General features: G+C 36.0%; 1 protein-coding gene across 4 annotated transcripts; it reads right to left on the reverse strand.

Annotated features, from left to right (window-relative positions):
• Positions 1-242: 242 nt before the first annotated feature.
• Positions 243-20,377, reverse strand: fli1rs (Fli-1 proto-oncogene, ETS transcription factor-related sequence). Of its 4 annotated transcripts, none has more exons than XM_065298657.2 (10): positions 20,199-20,377; positions 12,889-13,094; positions 9,635-9,807; positions 8,062-8,265; positions 7,795-7,866; positions 4,610-4,678; positions 1,854-1,907; positions 1,717-1,764; positions 1,401-1,478; positions 243-1,234 (listed from the first exon to the last, which is right to left on the reverse strand). In XM_065298657.2, the coding sequence occupies exons 1-10, from the start codon at positions 20,214-20,216 to the stop codon at positions 711-713; spliced, it is 1,446 nt and encodes a 481-aa protein (XP_065154729.1). In that variant the 5' UTR covers positions 20,217-20,377; the 3' UTR covers positions 243-710. The 4 variants fall into 4 exon arrangements, with proteins under 4 accessions (XP_065154729.1, XP_065154732.1, XP_065154733.1 ...); XM_065298660.1 differs by lacking the exon at positions 20,199-20,377 and adding an exon at positions 19,948-20,104; XM_065298661.2 differs by lacking the exon at positions 20,199-20,377 and adding an exon at positions 19,651-19,902.
• Between the last annotated feature and the right edge of the window lie 1,239 nt (positions 20,378-21,616).

Raw genomic sequence — 21,616 nt, forward strand, 5'->3', positions numbered from 1 at the left:
ACAATGTATCTTAACAATGCTCTCACTTGCAATGTCTCCCCACATGTAGTCCTTGAATTTGAGGGTATTGGACCTGGAAAGTCCTTGAATTTGAAGTTAACTAGCTTAACTTATTAAATATTAATATTTTCTGGGTTCATTTAACCCAACGCCTGGGTTCGTTTTTGATCCAATGTCGGGGTGGAAAAACCTGTCATTGAGAGATGGTAATGTAAAGTTTTCATATAAGAGACGACAATAAGTGAGCTACATGGTTTTTATTGGTTTAAAATATCACGTTACACTTATGGGAGTGATGTTATTTGATTAAAAAAATCTGTACAAAAAACTTGCATACAAAAGTCATATTACATGAAGACATTAGAGATGAATATGCATGGCTTTTTTGGGAATGTCTTTTCAAATCCCTATACGTAACATGCAAGACATATTTACAATTTAGCCCTGAAGTACAGCCATATTAATTAATATGCATATATACTGTACAAAAATGTGACTAGATGGAGAACTTGATGCTTGTGAATGCTACAAGATGTTTTAAACTTTATGACTAGAACTCATGTTGGATATGATTTCCCTAAAAGTTGTAGTTTTATCAAATCGCCACCAAACACTTTCAGTTTTACGCTTGATTCTCTTTGACAAGCTTATGAAACCCGGGGACAGTACGAATGCCATACACTCTGAGTTAAGGCTTTGCGATCTTCTGTTCAGTAATACGAGTTCAAATGAGAGTGCGTGCTGGGATGTCGTGGCATGGGTGAGCTGGGATACACCACGCTTGTCGCGGAATTCCAGTAGGTGGCAGGAGGCGTGAAAAAATTTGCAGAAGAAACTGGCATAGGGGTTGAATGAGTGCCCATAAAGTTCATTTTGGGCTGGTGACTGTGGTAGGTCTGCATGTAGGGAACTTCGGCCTGGTATTTCAGCACGCCACCGTCTGGCGGGTGGTTTTGGTGAGCTTGGGAAATGCCTTGGAAATCGAATTTGTACGCGTAGCGCTTGCCGTGCACTTTGGTCATGATGTTCTTGTCGTAGTAGTAGCGAAGGGCACGACTGAGCTTGTCGTAGTTCATGTTAGGCTTGCTTTTTCTCTCCCCCCAGCGCTTGGCCACCTCGTCTGGGTCGGTCATCTTGAATTCACCGTTGGTTCCCTCCCATGTAATGATGGTGGAGTTATTACTGTCAGACAGAAGCTCCAGCAAGAACTGCCACAGCTGGATCTGACCAGAGCCTGTGGAAAGCAAATAAAAAGTTCAAAACAAAAGGTTTTAAAATGAGGAACAGATACTGTTATGTAATTGACTGTTGTGGATGAAACGTCTCATAGTTATATGTCCAAATGTGACCTTTTTACTGTGTGTTCAAAGAAACAGAATGTGGGTCGGTCAGACACCTACCCACAGTCCTGTCAGTGCTGGGGACGTTGTTACAATTTTGTTTGGACGATCGGACCTTGGTGTGGAACGGTTTCGTTTCTGTGTGGAGAAGGTCGGGCAAACAGTCACGGCCTTGGACCTTAATATTTTTGGACATTTTTGCCTAAACTAAAGTTAGTAATATACCACTTGTCTCAATCGTATAGTTTAAGTAAGAAGTGCACTGCGCTCAAACTGTATTTGAATATTTTTTACCCGCTTTAAAAAGGCCACATTTGTTGAACATTTGACACTAAAATATTTTTACTACAATACTTTTAAAATGTTAAAAACTTACCTGGGTTTGCAAGGCGGCTGCTGATGGGACCTAATGCTTGGTAGGGATCTACAAAAATGGAAAATATAAAATATTGATTAGATGTTTCGTGATGGCTAAAGATGCATTAAGTACTGAATTAAAAGATGAACATTAACCTGGAGGAGGTCTTTGTGGAGGCTCTGTAATTCTGGTATTGTGCTGATGTTCAACTAGAGAACCGGTAATCAAAAAAAGTTAAGTGTGTGTATAAGTTAATGTATTTATTACATGCATGCACACTTGTACGTTGTTAGAAAAAATGTCAAAAAAAATTCCCCTAGCTGTCACTGGTGCTGTACTCTTTAAAAAGGTCATATGATGTACTATTAGGTACAGGTATATATGTATACATTTGGTATCAATATGTACAGTGGTGTTCAAAAATAGTACATTACACGTTCAATTCCAAATTAAAGCATTAACAAAAATGATTAAGTCTTTCTTGTTTTTTAAAGGGAAGCAAAAAACTACTTTTAAGCTGTTCAAAAAATAGCTGTGTCAACATTTTTCTCTGTAGACACTTAAAACTGAAGAAATTTCTTAAGATTTAACTTCCCTTTAAACTATTAAATTACTAATATTTAATTGCATATCCTTTGTTGTTAATAACTGCTGCTGCTTTTGACAAATTGAGTCAACCAACTTCTGGCATCTAGAAACGTTTTTTTTTTTTAGCCCAGGATCCACAGTACCTGTCAAGTTTTGCTTCAGAAACTGCATTTTTAATGTCGCCCCACAAGTTTTCAATGGGGTAGAGATTAGGGGATTGAGCTGGCCACTCCATAACCTCAATCTTTTTTGTCCAGAACCAAGATTTTGCCCTCTTTCTTGTGTGTTTAGAGTTGTTGTCTTGTTGAAACACCTGTTTGAGGGACATTTCCTCTTATGCTAAGGGAAACATAATCTTTTTAAAGGGACACTCCACTTTTTCTGAAAATGTGCTCATTTTCAACTCCCCTAGAGTGAAACATTTGATTTTTACAGTTTTGGAATCCATTCAGCTGATCTCCGGGTCTGGCAGTACCACTTTTAGCATAGCTTAGCACAATCCATTGAATCTGATTAGACTATTAGCATTGCATTAAAAAATAACAAGAGTTGCGATATTTTTCCTTTTTTTTTAAACTCTACTCTTCTGTAGTTACATTGTGTACTAAGACGGACAGAAAATTAAAAGTTGCGATTTTCTAGGCAGATACGGCTACTAGGAACTATACTCTCATTCTGGCGTAATAATCGAGGACTTTGGTGCTGTAACATGGCTGCTGGAGGCGCAATGATATTACACAGTGCCCGAAAGGGTACTATTTTCGGCTGCTGCGTAATATAATTGAAAATCGCAACTGTCTGTCTTTGTACACGATGTAACAGAAGAGTCAAGTTTTATATAGGAAAAATATTGAAACTCTTTGGTTATTTTTAGCACGATGCTAATGATCTAATCAGATTCAATGGATTGTGCTAATCTGTGCTAAAAGTTGTACAGCCAGACCTGGAGATCAGCTGAATGGATTCCAAAATGGTAAGTCAAATTTTTAACTCTAGGCGAGCTGGAAAATGAGCATATTTTCAAAAAAAGTGGAGTGTCCCTTTAAGTATTCTAATGTATTCAAACTGATCCATGTAAATGATAAATAGGCCCAACACTATATTATAAAATATCCATATACAATGAACTTTACAGTGTACTGTGGCTTGAATTCAGTACCCGGGGTTCACCCAAGCTTCTGTGGATAAACACTAAACCCAAAAATAACTATTTTTCTGTCATCAGGCCACAAAATGTTACTTCATTTTTCTTTGGGCCAGTTGATGTGATTCTGCACATGCCTTTATTTCCACAATGGTGCTTTACGGGGGCTTCTTGCAAGAAGCCTAGCTTCAATACAATGTATTCTGACTGTCATGGTACTTACAGATCATTTTAAATGATCTTTGATTCTTCTAGAGGTGATAAAAGGCTAAACCTTTGCCATCCTGACTGTCTGTTTCAACAGTATTTGTTTGTTATCTTCCATGTGCTTTGGGTTTTTGTTACCATTTTAAAGCGTTTGAGATCATTTAAGTTGAGCGTTCTCAACTTGCTCCATTTCTTTATTCGTTTCCCCATTTCAAATCAACTTTTTAATCCAACCATGTTCCTCCTCCGAACAATATGAAATGGCCCGTTTTACTAAGAAATTCAGCAGCAGATAGGTTTTATAACAAAGGGTGAATCATTTGCTTCCCCTCTTTCTTAATAAAGGACAAAAAGGAGATTACAAAATTAACTAATTTTCTAATTAAACTTCACATTGCTATTATTTTGATCACGCCAATTTCAATAAATGAGTCTATAACTCCGAAAAAAGTGTTGATATCATTACCAATGGGTCTATTGTTTTTCTACACTACTACATCTGAAAGTAAATAATTTCCAATACAAAAATATTACTATAACAATTGTTTATCAGGTTACTGATGTTGCACTGCTATTTTTTTAACACCACTGTACTTCTGAGGTATTAATATGAACATTATGAACATTAATATGAGTAAAAAGTTGAATTTTTTGAAAGGGTACAGCCCAAGAGACAGCTGGGGTATATATTTTGACAATTTTTTTCTGACAGTGTATACACTACTCTTCAAAGGTTTAGGGTTACATCTCATAGTAAACAGTTTTGAGTCCCCATCCCACAAACAATTTCTTTCAGTATTTGGTTCAAAACATTTTAAATACCATTTAAGTTTTCAAAAAAAAATAAAAACTTAAGTAGACAGTCAGATTTTAATGAATAACATTTTGGAGTCATGTGACCCTAAACTTTAGAATTGGTTTATGTATGTGAAGTATAACTGTGTGACGCTATGCTTTGTAGAGTATCTTTACCTTTTGCAACAGCTGGCAATGCACTTGAGGACCAACTGTTCCTTCTGCTGATCTCCTCAAAGCTGTTTTCTGTAGCAAGGGAGAGTCAGATAAGAATGGTTAACGAAGGGAGATTTTACAGGAAAGGATGCTTTAAAGAGTAGAGAGAAGGCCGTCGAAAAAGGAAGGAAGCCTTGCATTAAAGATCCCCAAGGAGAAACACGGGGCAGAACAAAGCCAAGACCTAAACACTAAGAAGCCCTGAAGATGGCACACAATTCCTCGGGGTAAATGTCCTTTTGTTTTAACCGATTTAACTGCCACAGAATAGTCGATTGTGTCCTAACCTGAGATCTACACCCCTTGCTTCCTGTCCTGATGCAGCTGTTTCCTGTCTGAAAGTGCAACAATTCAAAAACCTTGCAACGCTTGAGCACTGTGCATTAAACAAACATGAGTCCTTATAAGCAACTTTCAACACCAGGCCATGTGATATTTGATGCATAAAAACGTGTATATTTGATGAGAGAGCTTAACATTTTTCCTTAGAAATCTGAATTGAATAATGGATCTTGTTTAGATGTAATAAGCCACAAAAGAAAGTGCTCTGATTTTACCACAGACATAGACACAATGCGGTCCACAGTTAAATGGTGGCTAACCATGGTAGAATCACTATAATGTACAGCTTTTCATAATTTATTGCGTTTTTCTATTTTTATTAAACTCATAACGGCTTTTTGATTGGTCAAAACTTTGCTATATTCATGGTATAGCACTGTATTTACACTACTGCCCTATAAAGGCAAAAAGCATTAACTTTGTTTTTAGTCGAAAATGAGTTATTGATATTTTTGGGACATTAGGGTTAGGGTTAGGGTTAAGACCTCTTTTAGCATGTGAATAAGTATCTTGAGTCAATTTAATTGTTTTTTAAGAAGAAAACAACTGCCACTACGAGTCACTAAAAAGTCTAAGCTGAAAGTCATTGTTCTCAGTTCTCGAGTTAAGGTCTTTTTCCTTTGTAGGGCAGACTAGCTCTGCCCACCAATGTGTTGTGTTGGACCACTAACATTTTTAAAAGTAGCACGGAAATCAACAGTTTAGCTATGACTTGATGGACTGGCTTTTGTTGCGATTAAATCTGCATATTGTTGACCTCGCTCTTCTGCCTTTTCCTATTAAATATCACATCTAAAAAGCATTTATTTTTAATTAAAATAAATAAAATGAGTTTTATTAAGAATAAAAGTATTTTTTGGGTAGGGTTAGGGGTCAATGTAAGGGATGGCTTTTATTCATGCAGCATCCATTTAATATCGTATTTTCCGGACTATAAGTCACACTTTTTTTATAGTTTCGCTGATCCTGCGACTTCTAGTCAGGTGCGACTTATACGTCAAAAATATTTCGTATGAACCAAGAGAAACCATTACCGTCTACAGCCACGAGAGTCTGCTCTATGCTGCTCCTGTTTTTATGTATTTCAATGGATTAAGTGATGTGGAATGACTTGGGGACCTTTTTGAACTTAATTTGGGTTATCGTGTTAATTTATTCAGCCTCCCAGGTGTGTTCGATATGCTATTGTGTCCGGTGAATAAATGGTAATGTTACGTTAACATGTACAGACACCTATTCAGCCTGGTGTTCTGTGTGCCATTGTTTAGTTGAATAACTTTCCTTTCCAGATTAAATGTCTGTTCTTCAGCTTGGATTTTGTGAAATCATTTTCTAAATAAACACGTTTAGTCCAGTGTGACGACTTTGTTTTTTCCTCTTCAAAAAGCATTTTTGACTGATGCGACTTAAGCTGCATTTAGACTAGCAGCAGCAGAGCGACTCAATCTCATTGATTTCAATGGAAGCTTGGCGACTTCCAGTGACATGAGCGACAATGACCGTTGGCGACTGGATGGGGTGCGAGAAATGTTTAACTTGTGCAAATTATAAGCGACTTTCGGGAGTGACTACCAATGAGAACGAAGCAAAGGAGTTCACGTCATCCGTCTCTCGTCAGGTACTGGAGATGGTACTCATTTGTTTACGACAACCAGAAATAGAAACCCCTCTTTTGAAAGAGACGAGCGACAAAGTCACTTATAACGTGAACATACTCTGGAGTGACTTATAGTCTGGAAAAAATGGTAATTTACATGAATATAATACTAATTTGCACTGTTGGATCCTGTTAATCTTTACAAAAATACTGAGGTCCAAATAGTGGCCGACTTCTGATCGGATGTGATCATCCCTATGCCCTATTCCCTTGAACTTCAACTTTATTTACATAGCACTCATCTTGACCACGGTGCTGAACAATTAGTGTAAATTCAATCACATTGAATAATATAAAATCATAAACAATTAAGGGCACATAGCAAAATAATCTCAGTTAAAGTCCAAGGCAAAAACATTTAGTTTTTAAAAATAGTTTTAAAATGGATTAAAGCTTTTGATTTGTAAACTGGAGGGAGTTGTGTCTCATAGTATGTCTCTTAAAAATACCCTTTGGGAATAGGGCAATGAAGAAAATGTAATTTTCTCTCTATTTAAAGTGACTGTTGATGCAGCGTCCTCTTCCCGAAGTGCCCTTAAAAAAATACGCAGTTTGGAATTCATCCGGTGTCGCCGATATAAATAGAATCTTATAACTATTTACCCTTACTGCAAATGTAATCATTTTATATATTAAACAAACCATATTTTCATCAACTGTAAATAGCATATCACTAAGAAAATGCTGATATTGTCACTTGTGTAAATAGAAATATCTTTTTTTTACTTTGTGTGAATACCATAGCACATAAATAGCAATTCATGTAAATGGCACATTGCTAAGATATGTACTTAGTGTAAATAGCCACTGCCTTATTTTTAACCCTTTATATGCACAGAACTCAAAGCAGACTTATTTTCTAGCATACCAACTAGGTTTTTTACAGCGATGTCATTGAAGAACCATTTTTGGTTCCCCAGAGGAACTATTCAATAAAAGAACCATTTCTTTGTCACCTTTTATACCCTTTTAAAAATTTCCCACTACAATAGCCTTTTGTGAATAGAGTCTTCATGTCTGATGGTTCTTTATGGAACAATACACCCAAAAATGGTTCTTCTTTGGCCTAGTATAGCACCTGTTTGTCAAGTTTTGAAATGCATGTCTTGGTAAGCATTTTAAGAAATTACCTTGTTGTTTGACTTACCAGCTTTCACTTGTAATCTGGGCTGTGGTTGCGTATTGGTTGGGGTTGTGGGGTAGGAAAAGGTGGGGCTACCTAAGTCAAGAAGAGAAAGGAAACGGACTCTGTTTATCTAATGTGCGTGTATAAATAGCCACCAAACTGTACAGTAACCTATGTTGGGAATTGAAATGACTAAAATTGCTTTATTAGCTTTCCTGATGTTTCCCTTGTGAAAATGAACAATTAGTAATGGATTATTCATATGGAATTACGGGCAAAGTCTCTTACTCTCCCGGAGGTAGTTTAGGTGGGAGAGAAGAATTTCTGTGTTGTATGTGGAAGTGAGACGCATCATGTCCTCTTTGGTCATTTTGCAGAGCGATTTTCCATCCAGTATCTGGAAGAGGGACACGTCCACATCTGAGAGCCCATATTCTTTAATAGCCCAGTCCACCCATTGCCGTACGTGGTCTTGTGTCCACACTTCTGGGTCTAAAGTGCAACAAACAAAAGAGAGGTAAGAGGAAAGTCAATGCTCACGCACTCCCTAATGCTTCTGTTGGGGACCATAGTAAATATATTTTACTATTATATAAGCCCCTCTGTGTCTTATTCACAATATGTGTGATGTCATATCCGAGTATTATACGGACTGTAATTGTTTGGTCTGGGTGACTCATGAGTATCCCTACACTCAATGTCAAGCAAAGCGACTCCCAACATTTCACCCCTTGTAATGATGTCGCGGTGACCTTCAAAATGGAAGATCACGGAACATTTTAATTGGGGAGTGAGTAAAGAGTGATTATCTTTTTAGGAATCTGTACGGTCATCCGAAGTTTAGTCTGCTGGCTTGACTGACTGCCGGGATCTAAGGAGAGCAGGAAGAAGGAAGTACGTTGGCACATCGATATGTATTTCTTACTTCTACAATGTCCATGTTACCGAGTTTTTTTCCCACCAAGTACATGCATTTCCTGAGTGACGCAAGACCCTGTGGTTAGTGCTCAGTTACCACATTTTTGTGTGTACACAGTATCTGTACACCATACACATGGCTTTAGCCTGTTGACCAATTTCTAAAACTAGTCCTCTCAACGGTGGTGGAGTCCATTTCTTTTTAACATACAAAACAACAAGTAAACTTGAAACTTGATCCATACTCTTTCCTGGATTTGGGAAAAGTAGTCAACATTTGAAGTGGATAAAAAACTTTCATACAAGTTGTCTTAAAACCAATAAAAGTTTTTGTCTTAAGCCTGGGATACACTGCACGCTTTTTGGCTGTCCCAGACGAAAGATTGCCATCGTGAAACAATCGTTGCGATTTCTGTGATCGTGGCTCTTCATCGGTGGTACAGTGAGAGAGGTTCAAGGACGGACGTTTTTATGGTCTTGCGTCCAAAAATAGCCTACAATAGTTTTCTGACACTGTCAGAAATTCAGCATGATCAATGCACAGTGTGTTTGCTGCTACGACCTGCGTACTGGTATTTGTTTAGCGCATGCTGGTGACATTGCGTAACGTGTGACACAGGGCGTCGAATCCTCCGTGTCATCATCGTACAGTATACATGCTTGTCGTACTGACATTTAAACGATCCATGTCGCACAGTGTGATATGGTAATGATCTTACAAAAAATCCTGCAGTGTATCCCGGGCTTAAGGGCAACTTTGATTAACTTTTTTGATCCACTCTCAAATGTCGACTATTTACTCGCTTTGCCTTTTAAACTATCTTTCTTTATCGCTGATATCACCAGTAAAATTTTACTTTTTCAACCTTTCTCCTCCACCTGTCCACTTTAATCCATTTTTTATTTTTCTGTATTAATGCCTGATCAGGACTTTAAATCTTACCTGCAGGTACAATCACCCTCTTCTCCTCTGTGGCGGTGCTGCTGGGTGGGGTGGCGGTCTGCGGGCTGGTCCGTGGCTCAGGGTACGAGGCCTGATAGGCCATCTGCCCCCCATCACTATTGCTCATGTGTCGAGTCCTCCTTGTCACACTACAGTCCACTGGGGACTCACGGCTATGACACGATAAAAGAAAATCCATCTTAATGTCCCTTTTTTTGACCCAACCATGTGTTTACAACAACACAGCATTTTTCACAAATATGCAAAATGTTCTTGTCTGCTGTAGTCTGCATTTTCAGTCATTTCCACATATATTCAGTACGCACTTGTGAAAGTGCGTCATGTGATGCAGACTTGTGAAAACCAAGCTAAAGTCATTGTTCTACATGAAAACATAAAGGACATTCAACATCTAAATATCTTGAACCTCTCAACACCCGAACTTTGGTTTGTGTTTTTTTTTCTTTCAGATTTCTTCCAGCTATTTTGGGGTTGGGAAGAACCAACTAATGTAATGACCAAATATTTTTCTTTGAACATGAAGCAATGAATGTCCACGTTTGTGTACAATAGGTTCCAGTTACACAGAATTAAGTATGATGGTGCAAATAACAAAAAAATGTGATGTCCGCGTATGTGGACATCCAGGTCTTAGGAGGTTAATACTGACCATGTCAAAATGTAAATCAATAACTAAAATGAAACTAATGCTACACATCTCATAATAAGATTGAGACTTTAGGCAGGATTTCACAGACGGGTTCTTGAACTTTTTGGCGTGCATGCCTTTGCACCCCATCAAAGAAACTCATGACATAAATCAATCTCAAACTTAGAATTTGAATTAACCTCTTCAACCCTGAGGACCCTGTCCCGGGTCCAGAATTTCGTATTTTGACTTAATATAAAATATTCTTTTAATCTTTGATGCTCCCTCATGGACCCCAGTAACACATATGAGATACTGTTTGAAAGCTTAGAGTCTCTACTTTCTGCAGATATGCATCACTTTGACATATCTTTTACTGTAAGAAAGTTATTTACACTTAATTTACACTATCACCCCCCCAATATTTTTTGATATCATATAATATTCACATATTTCATATTTTTCAAAAATGACAAACATGGGCAAGTCTTATATCAAATGAAAGCTCTCACTCTCAGGAATAAGGCTACATCATTATTTTTGTTCTAATATCAACACATATCCAACAATCATCGAATGAATAATAAGGTAAAAAATGGTCTTTTGTAAACATATGTGAAACTTGAGTGTGAACTGCCTCAGATGGCACATATAGCCACAAATGATACACCATCTTTTATTTTAGGTCCTACTCTAAACAATGAGTCCATTCACAGCATTTTCTTTGGTTGTTTGCATAATTAATCCCTATAGCTTTTATTATATGTGCAAAACAAAAAATTTATATTTTTATGAAAAATGTATTTCCGCACCCTTCAGTAAAATAAGAATAACTTTTGAATGCGACATGCTAAAGACTTCATTCTTTTTTTGGGTGTTTACTGTCTGCTGCTGCTAACAACCAGAACTGTCTGCAGTCTGCTAGAGCATCCAGAACCAGAGTTATACACTATCAAAGACAGTGTTTACAACATAAAAAAGAAAATTTGGTGTTTCATCATATGAAAAACAACATAAATAACAATATTTGTCACAAACAGCAGCTTTTTATGTAACTTCAAAGGGTTTTCTGCAAAATGATATAAAGATATTGCATTTATTCCACTGTATGTGGTTATGGTAGCACTTCAAATGTTTTTTGGCAGAAATTGTACACCATAAGCGTATTATTCCTCCCATCAGTTGGAGTAAAATAACTTTTGCATATATTATGATAGAGAAAAAATTCCTTTTTCCTCTGTAAGCTGACAATTGCTGGAATCAAACAAAACTGTCTGCAGGGACCTGAGATACCCAGGACCAGAGTTATATACTTTCAAATAAAAACTTTAGAAAAAAAACATAAAAAGCGCCTATTTATTTTTGTGTTTATTAGAGGACTGATATCACATAAAACCATGTTTAGCACTTTCAACAGTGTTTTATGTAATTTCAAAGGGTTACCTGCAAAATGATACCAAACTTTTGTATGTAAACCTCTGCATGTGGGTATGGGATGCTTTTGAAATTGGGTAGGCCAAATCCAAGCGAAAATCCCCAAAATAGCTTCAGGGTGTAAGAAGTTAAACAAATATATAATAAATGATACAATGTAGTGCTATTGGCCTTATTTTTCTGAGGTTTAATTACATATAATTGATGATAAATTAATGTATTTTATAAAACTGGGCCCCCCGGCCCCAAATCATGCCCCCCAATTTAGGACCACTGCCACAAAGCTACTTTATGATATCAGAAGAGTAGGAATGTATTACAAAGTTGTATGGACCGAATTCAAAATGGTCCAAATATGTACCCCAGCCGTCACTGAGTACAACTTTGAACCTATAAAGTTCATATTAGAATCTGAGAGGTGCATATTGGTATCAAAAATAGCTTATTATTACCTCAAAGATACATTTTATTACCTAATGGTACACATTAGGACCTTTTTAAATAATAATTAATAAGACGCGTAAAATATAGAAACATAATGAATAAACAATGAAATATAGAAATATAATAATGAATTAATAAATGAATAAACAAAATGAATAAATTAATCGACAATATAAATTAATAGAAAATATAAATTAAGAAACAATAATGTAATGATAAAAATGATAATAATGAAATTGATAATGCTAAAATAATATTAAATGATCAAATAAAGAATTATATGGATAACTAATGATTATAAAATGATTATGATAATTATTTAAATAAATTATTAGGCAAAAACTTAAGAAAAAACACTAGAAACATTCTGCATGTGAGGATCTAAGGTAGGATCCATCACTGAGTACAGCTTTGCACCTAAAAAGTTCTTATTAGTACCTCAGAGGTACATATTGGTATCAAAGAGCGCTTATTTGTACCTCAAAAATATATATAGTACCTAATGGTACACATTAGGACCTTTTTAAAAGGTGCTGCCCCACTGACGGCTTGGGTACATATTTTGACAAATTTTTTCCTGTGGCTGATATCCGGTGATCACAGACTTTTCACCTTTAGTATTTTATGGACAAAAGTCAATCCTAACCAAATTGTCATTGTCTTGTGTACAGTAAGTGTACTGTTGGTCATCTATATTGTGTCATTTGTCATTGTATGTTCTCCTCACCTGCTCCCATTGATGTGTTGTTCTCGTTTTGCAGGGTTCTGTGTGGCCGACCCCGTCCAGTCGGGCTCGGTAGGTTCTGTGTTCTCTTCAGAACCCTGTCTGAACACTGCAGGCGAGCCGATCTCTCCCTTCATGTGCATGGCCTGAGGACCACTGAAGGGCGACTCGAATATGGACTGATCTTCACTCACCACCGATAGGGCTTCCTGTGGATGACATCAACACACACTCGGTTTGGTAAATGAAAAACACGTCCATCGACATAAAATACTTGTTGGATGTTATTTAGTACAGGGAAAGTTGCTGGTTCCTGCAATGATTCAAATCATATTTTACCCTCTTGTGTTCCCTCTTAAATCTTGAAACGAAAAATGACATGTTTATTGAAACAGCCTAGGGCGTCTTTTTAACGGCAAGGTACTGTAAGTATGACTTGGCACAAGAGTCAAATTAGCTGTGAGTCAAAGTGGAAATTGAGAAACGTCTTTTTTTCGGGGTTGGTCGAGTGTGGTCGTGTTGCTCTTAAATGTGTTCTAGTCTTAGAGAGCGAGAATAGGTGAGTCAGGTTAAAACGTCAAGCATTTAAAGTATGGATGTGTTTAGCTGTGAATAAATGTTTGTGTTAACGAGTGCGTTTAAACGGCTTCAGCATTGTCTTTAGAGCTGAAATACGTCAGCGCTGAGCTTTTTCGGTGGCTCACAGGAAATCTGGCCCCCATGTGCAGTGAAACCTTTTGGCATGGGGCATGAGATAGGAAACAGAGGAGTGGTAGAAATGTGGGTCATTTGAAGCTGAAAAACAAATTTGTTCTGAATGCAGTGAGGTTGAGGGTCACCGAACAGGGTGGAGGGTAGTCTCATTGTAGAGTCCATTCACCTGACATTCAGAAGTACTGCTGATGTGCTACATGAACATGATTTTTAATGGCTTGCTTTAAAGGGGAAAATGTACCTGTTGAATCCAGTTTTGCCTTTTTTTCTGTATCTCCCGCCCTTACTGCACCTAACCTGATCACTACACCCTAAAAACAAATGGTGCTAAATAGCACCAAAAGTGGTTCTTGGCTCATAATCATAGAGGAACCATTTTAAGTGACATATAGCACTGATGAAGTACCAGTGTAGAACCATCTAGTGCTATGTAGAACCATATGTGGTGCTATATGACCCCGTATGGTTCTTCATAGGTGCTATATAGCATTAAAAAATAGTCAAGAACCACTTTTAGTGCTTCTTAGCACCGTTTGTTTTTACGGTGTACTTTTACATTAATCGAAGTGACTTACGTTGCAATCAACTCATACATTTAATCATTATTTGCATTCCCTTGGATCAAACACATGTCTTTTGCGATGCTAATGCAATACTCCTCCAACTGAGCTACAGGAGCTACCTGTTTCCTATTTTGTTTTGTGAACCCAATGACTAAAATATAGCATAAAATCATCCCGCCCTACTAGAGAAGTGAAAGAAACTCAAAGTTCAGAACTGGAGAGGCTTGTGCAAAATTGTATCTTGGTTTTTCATTGCTCATTCTGTGTGTGTTTGCAAACAGCAGTCAACATCTTCAGCCTAAAGCACACATGAAGTTAAACCGAAATGCTGCTTTGTGTAACAAAGGTGACTAAGAATATAGTGCAGTACCCCTCAAAAACCTTTCCGAAACCAACGCTAGTTGCGGTAAAATCCACTGGAGGGCATGATTATTATTTTAATAGTCAATTAGAATTGTTTTTTTATATAGCATACAATATCTTTTAACAGTATTGCATTGTTTCAAAGCAGCTTTCAAAGAAGAAGAATAGAAACTACATGTAAAGGAAAAAAATATTAAATATATTAATATATATTAAATAGGATAAATGGTATTACAGCAAGTTTAACTGCTCTCATAAATTGATTAAAATATAATAAAATGGTGTTTTTACTTTAACTGTTGGACGTTTAGTCAATAATGAATTACATTGTACTTCTTTTCTTAAACAGAGCTATTTGACCTCTTAAAACTTGAACCACAATGTGTAACACCTCATTCTATACACCTGCCAACAGGTAGAGTAACTGAACTGAGCTGGAACAGCAAATACTCTGCAGTTAAAATAATTTTGCACCTATGCACCTTTTAAACCGCAATCACACACACACATGCACCCATGCTATTGCTTCTCCTTCAAAATGCTGAACACAAACATACTCTACCGTGGCCACCAATGCCACAACTGACTTCCTGTTCAATGTGTTTCATATCAGTCCCTGTTGCTGAGAAACCAAACACAATATTTTAGCAAATAGAAGCTGTGCAAAATGTCAGGGTCAGTAAGGTTAATGCTCGTCTTTCATCCAAAACAACCAAGAAATGTGCACAAACAAAACAACTATGCCACAGTGCTTTCCTTATTCATGTGACAAATGCACGAGGCCTTGCAGGTGAATTGCAACAGATCTCAACTCATTATTTTGTCATAAGAGGACATGTGGTACAGATATGCTTTTCTGGAGCCTTGTTTTGTCTTACAGTCTCCGTGTTGTTTCCTTGTTTATTTTGCAGAGAAACAAATCACCCTCAAAGGGTGGAGCTCAAGTGTCCATTCGATAATCTGTGAGAACTGCTATAGTGTTGGTCTGAGAGAGCTTTTACCCGGGCGTTTTTTTTTTTTGTTTGGACTCCTGTGCACTCATATTCTTATTTCTGTACAGGTTATAAACGGATGCGTGACACAGGAAGCACCTTAGAAATGTATATTCTACAAAATGCTGGGTTATTTTCAAACCAGCATTGGGTAAAAAAGGGACTAACCCAACACATTGGGTTGTATTTTAACCTACACTGTAAGCCCGGATAAGTTGAGTTTACTTAAAAAAATGAAGCAAACTTGTTGCCCTAATAAATTGAAGTAATGGGTATTTGAACAACTTGAGTGAAGTTTACTTAAACATATATAAGCTGTTCTAACAACAATTTTAATTTGAATAGACTTAAAACTCTTAGCCTGGATTAGTTGACATTACTAGAAATTTGCGAGGAAACCCGTTTCACTTAATAACATTAGTTTTTACACAGGGTAAAACTAAACAGGTTAAGTTGTATTAACATAGAACATTTAGTTGGTGTAGCAGAAAAATCAAGTTGTCATTTTTTTAATCCTTTATATTACTTTTGGTGTTATAAATGGTATTATAACACAAAATTCATGACTGACTTTAAGTCAATCATTGAATAAATGTGATTCTCCACAGAAACAAACACAAAACTGCGTTTTTGACATGCATTGTCAATACTGTGGAGAGAAATACAATAAAATGTTCTGAACAGGTTTCATGCACGGAAACACGGATTACCTGAACGGTGACTTCACAAATTTATAATTTACAACAAAACAACATCAATAATATAAAAGCTTAAACCTATATGACATTTTATTAACAAATATTTAAGAAGTAAAAGTTTTTATCAGTTTTTGTTCTGTGAAAAGCCGAAAATAATTAAAATATTCAGGCGCAAAGGATTATGGGTTTCGCTCACAAAATGAACTAATAATTTTAAGTTCAGTGTACTTGAATGTTTTTGTTTAATGGATTTTGTTTGCTTAAAAATTAAATGAACTATACTTTTTAAGTATTTGGTCCAAAACTCAAAATATGAATTGATGTTTACTTCATTACTGTTAAGAGTGTATGCTGGGTTGTTTAACCCATTGTTTTGTCTAATATAAACATTTTCTGGGGTACTTTAACCCAATGACTAGCTTTGTTCCTTTTTAAACCAACCATGTTAATAATGACCCGGAGTGTATGGTGGTCAATCATTAAAAATACATGCAGGTTATTAATCACCAAAGCTCATATGTGTAAGTTACATCAAATTGCTTCGTCATTATGTTAAAATAACCCATGACCATATGAGCTAAAAGTGTAAGATATATCCGAGATTATCACAATGTTCACTGTGTGCACTTTAATACATTAATGAAGTGACAGTGTTTTAATTGGGTAATAACAAGGTTTTTGCTGTAAATAACCTATATAATGTGGAATCTATTAGTTTCTGTAATGTTGTCAGAAAATTTTATATCTCAAAAATATGATACAATTGTCTCCATCAAAATTTTGATTCTCTCTTTTTTTTAAAAACGAATTGTGTTTGCAAACTTGCCACAAGAAATATATAATGTTAATTTAATTGATGCCTAAATTAAAAATACTATAATATACTTTAGTATTTACTACACTCTAAAAACGCTGTTTTGGTGTAACCTATGGTTGGGTATATATTGGACAAAACCAACTGTTGAGTTATAAATAAACCTATCCTGGGTTGTTGTTCCCCAATCATGGGATGAACCAACCCAATATTTTTTTTTAAGAGTGTATAGAAATCTGTAATAAAATACATATTTACTTTTTAGTGTTTTTGAACCTCAGTAAATATTAAAATATATTACAGTGTTTATTAAAGTTCATCCATACTTTACACTCTAAGAAATAAAGGTGCTTCACAATGCCATAGATGAATCATTTGGCTGTGTGGTTCCATGAAGAACCTTTATTTTAGGTTATTTTTATTTAAAAAGGTTCTTTAGATTATAAAAATGTTAAAAATTAATGGTTCTTTGAAGAACCAAAAATATGGCATGGGTTAGAAGAACCTTATAAGCACCTTTTTTAAAGCGTTGTTAATACTACAATACTATAGTTTACATTAACAAAGTGTAGTAATTACTGTAACAGCCTACAGTGTGCTGCAGTTTACTAACTAGACTTTGGATAATGCTGGGTTGATTCAACCAATGGTTGGATAAAATATTAACAAACCCAACTGTTGGATTTAAAGTTAAAAACTATGCTGGTTTGAATTAACTCCTGCTGAGTCAAATATGGATATTTTCTAGGTTAGTATAAACCAACATTTGGGTTTGTCAATATTTTACTTAACCATGGTTTGAAACAACCAAGCACTGTTGTAAAAACAACTTATTTTAATGTGGTTGTTAAAATAACGTTGTTTTTTGCAGAAAATATAATTAACTTCATTAAGATGTATTGAATAGAATTATTAAAATGAACTTTGCAATGCATTCGCATTAAATAAATTAATCGCATTTGATTGGCTGATAGTGTGCTGTGGATGCACTCGATGAAAACCCAATGCAACACTACTTTGATATTTCTTAACCACAGCAGGAACTGACAAAACTGAGAAAACAAATAGTTTCGTTTAATTCTTTTATAATTCGTTTTTGTTTAATTATAGAAAATTTATATAATATAATAATTCAGAAAAAGTTGCATCATTTTAATTTTAAAGTGTAACAGTTACAATATGCTTAATGAAATCGAATATTTAAGCTATGCAACTTTTTATGAACGAGAGTTAAATGCCTTTTGAATCAGACGTATTAATGAGCGCAAACTTTCCCGGTTATGATGTTAGTCATGTTGAATTTGAGAGTGAAAGAAAGCAGAAGTTGACGTTAAGGCGTGCTGATTTTGCAAAGAGCCACGCAGCTGCGCGTTGAGCTGCAAAACACTTTGTGGTTTTCACAAGTTTTTAATCAGCAACATCATAGCTGAAGAAGAGAGTCTGTATAATTAACAGTGCAACTAAACGCGTGGAGCCTCAGCACGTTCAATCTCGCTTCAGTTTATTGTCCAGCAACTTTAATTGAAACGCAGAACAATGCATTGGCATCGCACATCTATCGAATCAATTTTGTTTTGTCAGTCTTTGTTGCCTTTTTTCGAAAGGAGGGTGCGGAAGTGTGTGCGGAAAGTCTGAGGTTTGAGACAGGAAGCCTGCTTCGTTCTGATAACGACACCTGACAAGCGCCCAGCACTTAGCTATAAATTATTCCTTAAAGAACTAAATCAGGCACGGGATAAAAACATACATAATGATATAAACAACAGGAATGTTTGTGAAAACATATGTGGAATAGTTTGGGAGGGGAATGCATAGGCTAGAGATCATTGCGTAAAGTTAAATTAAAACAGTTTTTCTAAAAATACACTGATCCCAATAGTCACAACCACGTCATTTGTTAGGTGAAAACTAACAATTATTTTTTTACATTTGCATGGTATTATAACAAAATGTACTTTTTAAAACAAATTTACAAGCGACTGTAAATTGTGTGTGATGTTTTAAGAGCATTTTAACGAAATGTAAGCCACCATTACAAGAAAGGTTCGTTTTGAATGACAGTATAATAAACATGACACGATATTCTCATAATAATAATAATAAAAATAAGGATAAATCGAAAGCAACTAGCAAACATTACTGATGATGATGATAATAATAATAATAATATAGGTAGTAGTAGTAGTAGATTGATGACACTATTAGGATTTTTTAAAACAACAGATATGTGACATTTTAATAGTTTCAGTGTCGTTTAATTATTAACCTCAGCGACTTTTTATTTAAGGTGTACGAATGTAAAATCAGTTTAAGCCTACTTGTGCAATATAAATGTCGTCTTATAATAACAATCGAGGACCTAAGTGAACAGTAAGCCTTCTAATCTTTACAAACTGGTAACTTTAAAGTTAAAAGACATACATAATACATTTTCAAAATATCACATATTATAACCTAAGCATTCGTTTGGTACATTTTACCCCAGCCATTCCATGTTACCAGCCAAGTGTTATACTTGGAAATACAACCTCTGCAGTTTATCAGTTACAAAACTAACAAAATTAGTTGTTCTTGCAAAGTTTTCTGTCAAATTGTACGAAAAATATACAAAGTTAAAATACCAGACGCAATTTGCTCCGTGATTTTTAAAGTCCCTGTAGTATTCCATGTCGTTGGCGCCATAAAGCCACCTGCCTCGAGAGCGCACCCGCCATAATTGTGCCATATTTAATAATCGCATATTGTTGTCCAGTTTGCGTTATTTCCTCGTTTTTCCTCGTTCTTTTTCTCGTAATTGTAAAAGAAATTATCTCTATGTGCCTCGCCGCCTCGAGTAAGACGTGAAACACACCATTGTGCACTCTAGAAGTGTAACTGTTGTAAAATAAAAGCAAATGGAATCACAAATTTGTGCATACCCTCTGGCGCGCGCTCTGGACACCATTTCGTTTTTTATCTGAGTGTAAAAGTTGTAGCGGTTTCTTGTGTTATTAAAGAGCCGACATTCAACCACGAACGGGAAGGAAGAGGAAATTTTGTACGAGAAGGAAAGAGTGGGGACCTGCATCACCGCCTTGCCTCTCTCACCAGTAGTCGCACTAACCGTGTGGGTGGTTGCGCACTCTCTACTCATTTTCAGAACAGACAATAAACCAGATCAAACGCCTACCTTAATAGTACAGTCCATTGCAGTTTTCTGTGGAGTTCATGAAGAAATACTTTGTTAAACTTAAGCTATGTAAAAGCCAGGCACTTTGATAACCCCGCTGAAACGCATCGACTTGTGTGCACAGGCGCATTTAGTCATCGGCGCAAACCATTGCTGCAACTATTTTCGCTTAGACCATAACCGGATGGCAACAGTTTTTTTTTCATTCTGAGCTCTCTTTTTCTAAAATTGGGAAGTGAAGTCACACAAAGCATCTAGCGCTGTTCCTTATTGGTGAAATCTTATTGCGCTAACTTTTCTGAACACTTGTTAAAGCAGAACCCCTGATTAAAAGACAAATATATATATAAACAGGTGCAAGTGATACATTTAGCTGATGAATATATACATACAAATATATATAAATATTCTTAATTATTTTAATAGATCTGCCGTCTTTCTTAACAATTTAGTAAAATATATTTTTTATTAAATGTAAACATTTGTAAACGAAGATTGTAACCCTGTCGTAATTTATATATAGCAATGAGGTTAATTATATCATTATTTAGCAGTGATAGGTGAATAGGTATAGGCATAGAGGAATTGATGCATGATGAATTTTTATTTTTATCCAAACATAGCAAGTTAAAAATTACAAAGGAAATCGCACCTAACTTGGTTCTCAAACCGCAAACTAGAGATATGAAACACCATATCAACATCATCGATCAAATGCTGCATAAAATTCAGAAGAACTCTGAGCAAAGAACAAAGAGTATATATATGCGTTTTTGTACGTACTTGTATGACGTGATGAGTTTTTATTAATGGGTTTTTATTTAAAAAAAATGGGTTGTGGTTGTGTTTTACACATGTTTGGGTAAAATATGAAAAAGAAAACTATTGGTTTTAAATCAAGCTTGTTGGGTTGTTTCATTTAATCTGCAATCTGGGTTAAACTATGCCACTTTCTAATTCAAACCAACAAATGGGTTTGTCCATATTTTACACAACCTTAGATTGAAATAACTCAGCATTTTTAGTTTGTAAATAACTGAATATAAATTAATGTTAATTTCTTCGTATTTTTTTAAGTTTAGATGAATGTAAGTATCCAACTAAGAGAAATAAAAGTGTTCTTGTAGTATCATTCAGGCACAAATGTTAAATCAGACTTATGGCAGGGGTGTGTGTGCATGTTGAGGTGTCATGGGAATTTGACACTGATTGTATCCTCTTAGGTGTGCGAGTCGCTTCAATCACGACTCCTGCCTTGCACGATTTGGCTACTTACTTTTCCAGATGTATTTTTTCTGCGCGCCGGAGGAAAATGGCCTGAGGTGTTTGTTTATACAAGACCCTTGGGTTTCTCTTATCTGTCCAAAGCACTCACGCCGTGATTTCAGGCCTGCACGGCTCGGAATTTAGCAGTCTAT

Source organism: Paramisgurnus dabryanus, chromosome 13 (genome assembly GCF_030506205.2).
Source record: "Paramisgurnus dabryanus chromosome 13, PD_genome_1.1, whole genome shotgun sequence".
NCBI lineage: Eukaryota > Metazoa > Chordata > Actinopteri > Cypriniformes > Cobitidae > Paramisgurnus > Paramisgurnus dabryanus.

Bases quoted from the DNA above. Each gene is read 5' to 3' on its own strand.
- fli1rs (XM_065298657.2), bottom strand. The intron at 7,867-8,061 runs GTAAGAGACTTT...TTCTTGACTTAG, and splicing joins CCTAAACTACCTCCGGGAGA to GTAGCCCCACCTTTTCCTAC. The intron at 4,679-7,794 runs GTAAGTCAAACA...CCCTTGCTACAG, and splicing joins CAGATTACAAGTGAAAGCTG to AAAACAGCTTTGAGGAGATC.